Source organism: Ylistrum balloti, unplaced genomic scaffold (assembly GCF_031769215.1).
Source record: "Ylistrum balloti isolate Yb309-2 unplaced genomic scaffold, AGI_CSIRO_Ybal_v1 Utg371844, whole genome shotgun sequence".
NCBI classification, from domain to species: domain Eukaryota; kingdom Metazoa; phylum Mollusca; class Bivalvia; order Pectinida; family Pectinidae; genus Ylistrum; species Ylistrum balloti.
In genome coordinates, this window is record NW_026782914.1 from 124,865 (window position 1) to 138,068 (window position 13,204).

At 37.8% G+C, this 13,204-nt stretch overlaps 1 protein-coding gene across 1 annotated transcript; it reads right to left on the minus strand.

The window, feature by feature from the left end:
* Positions 1–725: 725 nt before the first annotated feature.
* Positions 726–12,765, minus strand: LOC132563740 (uncharacterized). Its single transcript, XM_060228490.1, has 5 exons — positions 12,513–12,765; positions 2,540–2,669; positions 1,909–2,038; positions 1,342–1,478; positions 726–1,038 (listed from the first exon to the last, which is right to left on the minus strand). Exons 1-5 carry the CDS (start codon positions 12,763–12,765, stop codon positions 726–728), a joined length of 963 nt encoding a protein of 320 aa, XP_060084473.1.
* Between the last annotated feature and the right edge of the window lie 439 nt (positions 12,766–13,204).

The window sequence follows — 13,204 nt, forward strand, 5'->3', positions numbered from 1 at the left end:
TAGGATATTTAACATGATATTAATTTCTACATGTACACAAAATCAACAATAAAATACCAACATGCAGCTCGAGTCATGCATTAGGTTCACATGATAGACTTTAACTAGGTGATAACACAAACATATTAACGGTATTATTGTGTACTTAACAATAAGTAACTTTGTCAACATTATAAAGGTTAGATTAGGATGCAAATGTTAATCATGTTACAATTGTGTGGCAGGGTATGTCTAAATGAACTTGTTGTGTTTAGGGTCAGATGACAGGAGAATGTTGGCAATGACGATCATTTAACATACTGTGAACAGGTGATACTAGATCCTAGATAATTTATATTCTGTTATATCTATAAATTATCATCATTTAATAGATGTAACGATTTTCTAGTTCGTGTTAATGTATACATAAAAAGATAAAAAAAAAATCCTTCAAACAGACTACGTCTTTGAATCTAAGTTGGTTTTTACTATGTATTAGCGAGCGGGGACGCCTGAAACTGCCACTTTAAATACTGAAATCTGCCGTTTTCCATTCGATTCTTGTAAAGAAAAATGTACCGTTTCGTATCATAGATCGAGGGATTGTGAATTTCCCACCTGAAAACATTTTAAGAGGAGCATCTTGTTATTTTTGGTGTAATACAATCTTATCTAGTATTATTTCACAATATCTAGAAATGCTTAGTAGTCAATTTCTCCGACATTTTCATTTGATGTAATGTTCTTTAGAAAGACCCGCCAGCAACACCACCTCCATCTCCAGTTTCCCCACCACGGAACTTTTCCGGATCGCCAGAGCTCTTGTCAGGGTCATTAGTTCCTTCGTCATCGATCTTTTCCGGATCACCACGGCTACTGTCCGGGTCGTTAGATCTTCCCCTGTGGTAACCGCCATGAGTCCTGCGCCAACCGCACACGCCCCCAATGACGGCCGCGACCAGAACAAAGAAGCAGATAATGACGATTAGTATCACCATTCCTATACTCAGTTCCACGGGCTCTGGTGATGGGTAGCACTCGCCGGTCCGCAAAACTTGTCTGTTGGCAAAATACAATATTTTTATCAGTATATGCACAGAAAAAGGATCTGGATATCCTAGAAATGTTGACGGCTTAGTATGCAGTAAACCACCCCTCTCTTTCCACTCCATTTACACATCACACCATTTTTGGCTGCCTTCGGCAAGAGTTGCCATATTCTATATATAGAAAGTATATACAATATTTACATAAATTGTACAAATGATTAATTAACAACGGCAATCCTAAACATGTACTCAAGTATACATAAGTTACTAAAATATTACATTGTACGATATTATTCATGTCAAAATTGATTACCCGTATCGAGTAACCATGTGCTCCAGCGCCTCAAACACATGGTCATTTCTCAACATTGGTTTAGCCTCGTTAAAGATGGCGCCAGTACAGTTAATGGACAGGACTTGTTTCACTCTCTCACCAGTCGATGTCATCACCTTTGAAAACAGAATAAATACTTGTATATATTGCAATTTGAGTCTTCTATCATAGATTAGTACCATATTTCACGTGAACAGACATCTCACCATGCACTGGTATACCAAAAGACATCATATTCGATTTAAACTGGAAATAAAATGTACTTTAGACAAACTTTTAAGTAAAAAGGACAATGCATTTAACTTATATATTGGGTAACAAGGACATTGTAGTTAAAACTAGCTATTGATTAAAAATGACAAATTAAGTGTACTTAATGGATTAAGAAAAACAATGTAATCAAATTGTGTAAAAAGGACAATTGGATATGTTTTAAATTTTAGCAACCATTTCAGTTTTATAATTATATAAATGCAGTTAGATGATGAAAATTTTGACTGAAAAGACAAATGTCAATTTCCAGTTCTTCAAGATGTAGTAACGTACCTTCCTATCCTCTTGTGAGTAGAAGATGACGATGCTATCATCACACTTGCCATACTTCCAGGATACTGACCTGAGGTAAGCCGAGAATTCCATGGCTAGGTTGTCTTTATCGACATTGTCGACAACAGCGCTATAAACATATATTTGTCATACAGATTCATACAAGGTGTATATTCCAAATTCCGAATTCCGAAGTGCACGGTCGATCACACGTCAAAATAATGAGTACTAGGTGTGTCTCGTTTTATAACCTGCTACCCTGCTTTAGTTATTGTATGTAAGTATTTTAGGTATATATTTGTTATTTCTTCTAATAATGTAAATTGAAATAACGTTGTTGTCATCTTATATCAACATAATTGCTTTGATTCCACATGAACAAAATAAATTAATTTTGGTGTCCTGAAATCACAATTTAGTGAAAACTTGTTAATATGAAAATTAAGGGAACGATTTCGCAACATATTTGGTAAACATAGTTTTAAACTGATATAAAACCTTTAATCACGTCTCAAATAATTCATGAGAAAATTTGTATCTCACAGAATTTTAAAAAAGAAAACGTATGTTTACTTGAGTCAAATTTATCGCAGTTTAATGGTAATAGTGCTTTACAGACATGTCTACTTACAAAGACCCGATTTCCATCTTTCGTACCAGCGCCACTCCAATTTTGTAACCGTCTGTCCCCGCCAAACATGTTCTGCATCCACATATTCCGTTAGATGCAATTATATCAATCTTTTCATCAAGTATGTCGGCTTTTGAAACAAAAACATTGGAGAAAAGTTTGCATTACTAGGCAAAAATATCTTTCTCGTTCCTGCATAAAAAGTAAGGGTTGGCAGGTATGGGTTTTCAAGTTGTATTTTTTTTTTTTTTTCATTCAAATATTGTTTGCTGTCTTCATCTGTGTCAAAGCAAGCAATATTTGTATAACTGGCTTACACCAGTGTGATATGTATGTATAAATATCGTATGTTTGTATTATGAGATGTTTATTTAGTCTGAAGGTTTCTGACTATTTTTATCCGTGATCTGATTTTGTCTTGGTGGCGGTTGAAAGAAATCCTCCCTAAATAAGACACGAAAGTTAGCGACCCGTGTATGGGTCAGCGTTTAGGCATATACAGTTAATAGTCTTCAATGGTACATCAATGGAGAGGTTTTTCTACAAACTTCCATTTGGGTCAAAGCAATCAAACCTTGTAAACTAAGTATTTCCAGTCATTTGTCTCAATGCAACAACTTTACTTTCCTGCATATTTGCAATGGCCACTACAATACATATTTTCTCTAGACTTTTTGTAGGTTTAAACCTCTAGAGAGATTTTGTATAGTGAGGACCAATCTAAATAGGCTGGAAAGCAATATTGTACGGAAAATCACTTTTGATATCATGAATTCTGATAAAGCATTTTTGGACCGAGCGTGGCAATATCAGGTATTTTACTGTGGTAAGCAAACTTGACAAAATATATTAAGTGACAATATCAATTTCATTTAAACTAATTTTATGGAGATCTAACTTCCTAAGATACTTGATAATGCTGTTTCCTTTTTCCTACAGAAACGTGTCGGAAGTGTTCGGTCACAACGACAGCATGTATATATATTCTCTGTCACGGCCGAATATTAAAAGTCCTTCGTTATCTTTGTCCCTGATGATGAAATGCGCTATTTCAAGCTTTCTTAGTGATTTTTTTTATTGTCTTCTCCATGGTTTTCCCCGCAAAAACTTCACTCAAAATGGGACGAAAAAACGTTAGCTTTCAATTGATGTGGAAAATATGATTGCGAATGGTACCTAAATCTTCCATTATAGATATTATTCATTTTCAAGTTCTGGATCAGTGGGGAAAAAAAAGAAAAAAAAGGGGGCCACGTTTGGTGAGAGACCGTGCTTACAGCAAGTGATCTTGAGCGGAGAGCGGATTGTACATGCAAGGCAACCTGGGAGGAACAACTAGATTTAAGCAAGAAAGAAGTTCTTTTATCTCAAAACGAGCTATTCAACGCCATCTACACAGACATGGGTACCATAGACAAGTTTCAATAATAATAATAATAATAATATATAACATTTATATAGCGCACTATCTATTTTGACAAAATACTCTAATGCGCTTCACAATTACATAATAATCTTACTACAAAATTTACAGAACATGTATAACACAGTAATCAACATATGTAACACAGTAACCAAATCAAGTAAGTAGTGGTGAAAGTATGTATATACAGGACGTCTGCGTGAGAGTCTAAAATGCAGACGTAAACAGGTGGGTTTTAATATCCCTCTTGAATTCAATGAAAATATTTGTGGTGAGACATGCGAGTCGGGCCAAGAGACAAAAGGTGAAAAGAAAAAAGGAAATGGACTGAACACAACTAGAAAAACGTCATCTTCTTGGACGAAGGCAAAACGGTAATTTGCAAGGACCACCAAGTTTGCCTGTATTGGTCCAGCCGTGATCGCGCCTACTAAACACGAAGTAATGATTTGGGCCTGTATTTGTTGAGATGGGGCAGCGGCACTGACTTCTATCTATGGGAATATTATTGCTGTGAAATCTCAAGAAGTCCACTCAGGTATAAGTTGCCCAGAATGGCATAAACTGCATGAATTGGCATGTCGCCAGTTTAAATATTATTGAAAATGTTTGGTGGTATGTGAAAAGAAAACCACAGTCACGTATAACATTTGTTAAATCGACCAGTCACTTGTTCCATGAGGTACAAAGAATTTGGAAGGAGACAACACCTACTTATATCCATAGTTTGCATAAATCAATCCCTACGCGGATTTTTTGTCTCGGGTCAAAGGTGCCTTATGTACAAAAAGTAAGTGTGGAATTTTTGTAGCGAATGAGGCATCAGTTTACATCTAATAAAGATGATAATAATAACAAAGACAGAAAGATAAAATCACACATACTCTCAGTTATGGGATTGTGACATGGAAGTGGAATTCCAAACATACTTGATCATGTGCGCAGACAAACGTCTGGTTGAACGGGACCAAGCCATTAGTTGTCCGAAAGGGTATACAATGAAAAACAAAACATAATGAAAAAGTTAGGAATACAATAAATACAATATTCAAAGAAGGAAGTGTTTCTTAAACTTTATGTTAAATAACTATTGCCGCCAAGCATTTTGTCACGTTTTCAACCCAATGGATCACATCAGTTATAATACTACGCTTGCTTCAAAAGGCTTTTCGTAATTCATATTATCAAAATGTAAACATGTCGCCATAGTGACCGGCTACTTCTGGCACGTCAGTGTAGTTTATTTTTTGGACAATCTTATCAGGTTTGCCGGACTATTTAAGATATTAATCTATACAAGAGCTGATGCGTCTGCGTGACCGAGATATTTGTTACTATATCCACCATGTTGCTATTCGCCATTGGCACAAAGCATAACTGGGACTTCGACTTCCGTGTGAAAACTTTCTGACTGACAGTTTGGATGACTTTTTTTCAATTTTCTAATTCGCACATGTTATATTACGGACTTGTTTTATAAACGGCCATTGAGCTACGCGCACTACTATTTATTTTTATTGGAAAAGGACATTTATACTCAAGACATACATTTGATATAAGTTGACAAATTCACAAACATAATTGTTTACCCCAATTATGATAACAAATGATTAATAAATTAATAAAATATCAAAACAGAGTTAATTTTACTACATTTAAAATCTATTAGTTTCGCGAACAACACTAGAATGTGAAATCATACTGCATGTCATAGGTATTTTGCTTTTCAACACCTCGGTTTTATAGTGATATTAAACTCTTGGTACTCCATACTTATTTTAAGGGTATTGTCAATAGAAATATAATTATAACGCTGACCAATAAATTGTGACGACGTAACATACAAACGACGTGGTGGACGATAAAACAGACTATATGTTTCCGGTAGCTGATGTCTTTATAGAAATATCTTAGAGCTACTGAAAATAGTAACAAAAAAGCTAGAATTGAAATACTACAATACTATTGTCATATATTTGATCAAATTATGGTAAATAATATTTGCAATACACATATACGAAGTATATTTCAGTCTCAAACGGTTAGCAACATATCAGAGGTCAGCTTCAATTAAGATAAATAGTCTTTTATCAAAACCAACGATATATAAATGTTTGATATTACTGATACTATTTTACAGTTCAAGACACAAACATGACAATGTATATCTATGTTGTAATTACGCATTTTATGCAGTGAGCTCATGATGGCGACCATTAATCATCTACCTCGTGTCTTAAAACTTTGTGTTTGTAAGATTACCTATTGTCGATATCGATTACGACAGGAGTCGTGACACTAGGAACAGGCCCTTGACTGTCGAATCAATTGTTATAGTAGTGTGGTCGCCCCCATGGTCTTATTGTGGAATATTTCATTATTGTACGATATGGAGGTAGGGCTGCTCGATATTCTGTAGTATTTTCTGGTGGTTTAGATGTTATTAGCCTCGTTCTCATTTTAAAACGTGACATTGCTTACTTGGATTAACCAATATTTACTTTGCACGTTTCATCGGGTTGAGTAAAAAAGGATGTTACTATCTCGTAATCGGAACAAAGAACGCGGACAGGGCTTTCTATTACACTCCATTCATTCTTCTGGATCATGAGAAACCAACACCACTTTATCTATGTGTTTACATACCTCAGTGAAAATAGAACTTGGCCTATTTATATTTTTCTCTGACTCTACTATCACAACACAAGAATGTATAAAGCTACACATATTCTGTAGAACTTTCCTTTCAACGGAGATGTAGACTTAAGGTCACAGAGACAGCACATCGCACATTTTAAATAAAACGGCTGTTTCGTAACTATAGGACTTCCTTGTAATGGTACGAGTCAGAAAGCTAGGCATTAGAAACAGGACATGAGTCAATTCTCAAAATGTGCACATAAAGATGAAAGTAGTATTTAAACAAGTTTTTATCTACTAAAAAAGGACATGACTATCACACTAACACGAGGATTGCAGTAGTAACTGGATATGACTATCACACTGGATAACACGAGGATTGATAACACGATGATGCAAGTAGTACCTACTGGATATGACTATGACTACACAGGATAAACGAGGATTGCAGTAGTACCTAGATATGATTCACACAGGATAACACAAGTAGTACCTATTGGATATGACTATCACACTGGATAACACGAGGATTGCAGTAGTACCTACTGGATATGACTATCACACAGGATAACAAGAGGATTGCAGTAGTACCTACTGGATATGACTATCACACAGGATAACACGAGGATTGCAGTAGTACCTACTGGATATGACTATCACACTGGATAGCACGAGGATTGCAGTAGTACCTACTGGATATGACTATCACACTGGATAGCACGAGGATTGCAATAGTACCTACTGGATATGACTATCACACAGGATATAATAAGTGTTGCAGTAGTACCTACTGGATATGACTATCACACAGGATATAGTAAGTGTTGCAGTAGTACCTACTGGATATGACTATCACACAGGATAACACGAGGGTTGCAGTAGTACCTACTGGATATGACTATCACACTGGATAGCACGAGGATTGCAGTAGTACCTACTGGATATGACTATCACACTGGATAACAGGATTGCAGTAGTACCTACTGGATATGACTATCACACAGGATAACACGAGGATTGCAGTAGTACCTACTGGATATGACTATCACACTGGATAACACGAGGATTGCAGTAGTACCTACTGGATATGACTATCACACAGGATAACACGAGGATTGCAGTAGTACCTACTGGATATGACTATCACACTGGATAACACGAGGATTGCAGTAGTACCTACTGGATATGACTATCACACAGGATAACACGAGGATTGCAGTAGTACCTACTGGATATGACTATCACACAGGATAACACGAGGATTGCAGTAGTACCTACTGGATATGACTATCACACTGGATAACACGAGGATTGCAGTAGTACCTACTGGATATGACTATCACACAGGATAACAAGAGGATTGCAGTAGTACCTACTGGATATGACTATCACACAGGATATAGTAAGTGTTGCAATATTACCTACTGGATATGACTATCACACAGGGACCTACTGGATATGACTATCACACAGGATAACACGAGGATTGCAGTAGTACCTACTGGATATGACTATCACACAGGATAACAAGAGGATTGCAGTAGTACCTACTGGATATGACTATCACACAGGATATAGTAAGTGTTGCAATAGTACCTACTGGATATGACTATCACACAGGATAACAAGAGGATTGCAGTAGTACCTACTGGATATGACTATCACACAGGATATAGTAAGTGTTGCAATAGTACCTACTGGATATGACTATCACACAGGGTAACACGAGGATTGCAGTAGTACCTACTGGATATGACTATTACACTAGATAGCACGAGGATTGCAGTAGTACCTACTGGATATGACTATCACACTGGATAACACGAGGATTGCAGTAGTACCTACTGGATATGACTATCACACTGGATAACACGAGGATTGCAGTAGTACCTACTGGATATGACTATCACACTGGATAACTGGACTGACTATCAGACGAGGATTGCAGTAGTACCTACTGGATATGACTATCACACAGGATAACACGAGGATTGCAGTAGTACCTACTGGATATGACTATCACACAGGATAACACGAGGATTGCAGTAGTACCTACTGGATATGACTATCACACTGGATAGCACGAGGATTGCAGTAGTACCTACTGGATATGACTATCACACTGGATAACACGAGGATTGCAGTAGTACCTACTGGATATGACTATCACACTGGATAACACGAGGATTGCAGTAGTACCTACTGGATATGACTATCACACTGGATAACACGAGGATTGCAGTAGTACCTACTGGATATGACTATCACGCTAGATAACACGAGGATTGCAGTAGTACCTACTGGATATGACTATCACGCTAGATAACACGAGGATTGCAGTAGTACCTATTGGATATGACTATCACACTGGATAACACGAGGATTGCAGTAGTACCTACTGGATATGACTATCACACAGGATAACAAGAGGATTGCAGTAGTACCTACTGGATATGACTATCACACTGGATAACACGAGGATTGATAGTACCTACTGGATATGACTATCACACTGGATAACACGAGGATTGCAGTAGTACTGGATATGACTATCACACGAGGATTGGATGGATATGACTATCACACGAGGATTGCAGTAGTACCTACTGGATATGACTATCACACTGGATAGCACGAGGATTGCAGTAGTACCTACTGGATATGACTAACAGTAGTACCTACTGGATATGACTAACACGAGGATTGCAGTAGTACCTACTGGATATGACTATCACACTGGATAACACGAGGATTGCAGTAGTACCTACTTGATATGACTATCAGACAGGATAAAGTGAGGATTGCAGTAGTACCTACTGGATATGACTATCACACAGGATAACACGAGGGTTGCAGTAGTACCTACTGGATATGACTATCACACTGGATAGCACGAGGATTGCAGTAGTACCTACTGGATATGACTATCACACTGGATAGCACGAGGATTGCAGTAGTACCTACTGGATATGACTATCACACTGGATAACACGAGGATTGCAGTAGTACCTACTGGATATGACTGGATCACACTGGGATATCACACTGGATAACACGAGGATTGCAGTAGTACCTACTGGATATGACTATCACACAGGATAACACGAGGATTGCAGTAGTACCTACTGGATATGACTATCACACTGGATAACACGAGGATTGCAGTAGTACCTACTGGATATGACTATCACACTGGATAACACGAGGATTGCAGTAGTACCTACTGGATATGACTATCACACTGGATAACACGAGGATTGCAGTAGTACCTACTGGATATGACTATCACACTGGATAACACGAGGATTGCAGTAGTACCTACTGGATATGACTATCACACAGGATAACACGAGGATTGCAGTAGTACCTACTGGATATGACTATCACACACAGATAGCTGGATAACACGAGGATTGCAATAGTACCTACTGGATATGACTATCACACTGGATAACACGAGGATTGCAATAGTACCTACTGGATATGACTATCAGACAGGATAACACGAGGATTGCAGTAGTACCTACTGGATATGACTATCACACAGGATAACACGAGGATTGCAGTAGTACCTACTGGATATGACTATCACACAGGATAACACGAGGATTGCAGTAGTACCTACTGGATATGACTATCACACAGGATAACACGAGGATTGCAGTAGTACCTACTGGATATGACTATCACACTGGATAACACGAGGATTGCAGTAGTACCTACTGGATATGACTATCACACTGGATAACACGAGGATTGCAGTAGTACCTACTGGATATGACTATCACACTGGATAACACGAGGATTGCAGTAGTACCTACTGGATATGACTATCACACTATGACTATCACTGGATATGACTATCACACAGGATAACACGAGGATTGCAGTAGTACCTACTGGATATGACTATCACACTGGATAGCACGAGGATTGCAGTAGTACCTACTGGATATGACTATCACACAGGATAACACGAGGGTTGCAGTAGTACCTACTGGATATGACTATCACACTGGATAACACGAGGATTGCAGTAGTACCTACTGGATATGACTATCACACAGGATAACACGAGGATTGCAGTAGTACCTACTGGATATGACTATCACACAGGATAACACGAGGATTGCAGTAGTACCTACTGGATATGACTATCACACTGGATAACACGAGGATTGCAGTAGTACCTACTGGATATGACTATCACACAAGATAAAACGAGGATTGCAATAGTACCTACTGGATATGACTATCACACAGGATAAAACGAGGATTGCAATAGTACCTACTGGATATGACTATCAGACAGGATAACATGAGGATTGCAGTAGTACCTACTGGATTGCAGTAGTACCTACTGGATCTGACTATCACACTGGATAACACGAGGATTGCAGTAGTACCTACTGGATATGACTATCACACTGGATAACACGAGGATTGCAGTAGTACCTACTGGATATGACTATCACACTGGATAACACGAGGATTGCAGTAGTACCTACTGGATATGACTATCACACTGGATAACACGAGGATTGCAGTAGTACCTACTGGATATGACTATCACACTGGATAGCACGAGGATTGCAGTAGTACCTACTGGATATGACTATCACACTAGATAACACGAGGATTGCAGTAGTACTTACTGGATATGACTATCACACTGGATAACACGAGGATTGCAGTAGTACCTACTGGATATGACTATCACACAGGATAACACGAGGATTGCAGTAGTACTGGATATGACTGGATATGACTGGATATCACACACTGGATAACACGAGGATTGCAGTAGTACCTACTGGATATGACTATCACACTGGATAACACGAGGATTGCAGTAGTACCTACTGGATATGACTATCACACTGGATAACACGAGGATTGCAGTAGTACCTACTGGATATGACTATCACACTGGATAACACGAGGATTGCAGTAGTACCTACTGGATATGACTATCACACAGGATAACACGAGGATTGCAGTAGTACCTACTGGATATGACTATCACACTGTATAACACGAGGATTGCAGTAGTACTTACTGGATATGACTATCACACTGTATAACACGAGGATTGCAGTAGTACCTACTGGATATGACTATCACACTGGATAACACGAGGATTGCAGTAGTACCTACTGGATATGACTATCAGACAGGATAACACGAGGATTGCAATAGTACCTACTGGATATGACTATCACACTGGATAACACGAGGATTGCAGTAGTACCTACTGGATATGACTATCACACTGGATAACACGAGGATTGCAGTAGTACCTATTGGATATGACTATCAAAATAAGTATGTGATAGGGAGATTACGATAGAGGTAAACATCCTCAGTGTCGCCCACAGTCGCCTCGCACTGTCTGGTCTAATCGGTCAGGATGCTATTTAGATTTATATATAGCCACGAGGTGACGCATGGGCTTGTAATTATGTTACGTCAAAGACAAAAGTTAGAATATAGAACTACCTCGCCATCTGAAAGTTGTAACACATTTAAAACCTAAATATTCAAATATTAGTACTAGGGTGTAATATTCATGTATGATTATTTGTCGGTTAACTTTAGTGTGATAAGGCTATAGTACAAAGATGTAACAAGTAGCAGTGTCTACTAATAAATATGAGCATCGAGTTAACAGTATGTTCTTCAATGTCACAAAGACATTTTATGATTTACCACAATGGAAATCAAAACAAAAAAAAAAGATATTGTTAAACTATGCAAATACTTAAATGATATATAATACATCTAATAATAACACAAGAAAACTTTGCCTCATCGGACTTATCTGACAAATGATATTTTCTTTCTGATAAAAAGACTGGAAAAGGAAACGAATCTAGTGGTACTTAAACTTTAATGAAGCTGGTTACTTACCATCGCGAGTGTTGAGGATTCCCGAGGGGTCACATACCCACGATTGAGTGCATTCCCGGCCACAAAGCGTAACGTTTACACGGGGATTTGGAAATGACTCTTTCTTCCATCCCCTTGAAGGATTTAGAAACGGGACCAGGCACTGTGTTGTGGCTCCCGGCTGTAATGTATTTACCTCAGGACGCCGTGTGCTACAACGACTCTCTTCAACCAAGAATATTAAAAGCGTCAGGAAAATAAAACGAGAAGCCATGCTCGATATTTTTCAAACAATGCACTTAGTTGGGTAAGGATAATACGGCACAGGTAAACTGTTTGGTCAGGTAGGATCAGTTTGAGTAAGCGACGCCAATTGTGTGGATTTTTAAAGTATTTAAATTGTGAGGTCAAGGATAAGTATATGTTTAAAAATAAAGACACGACATTATAAGATATCAGTAGAAGTCAGTGCATAGATTAGCTAATCTTTACTAAAGTGTTGTGTTTATTTTGAAAAAAATATATAAAAAAGAAACTATCTCCATTTTCATCGTATGTTATGAAATATAATGAATATTAAAGAAAACAAACAGAAAGTATAGATATATGGTGGATGCAGGTTATATTCTTGTTCAAATACACAACTTTGCCCGACTGTGATAATGACAACTATCAACAGGTGATTCTATTTCAGAGTCGGCTTTGTGTTGGGA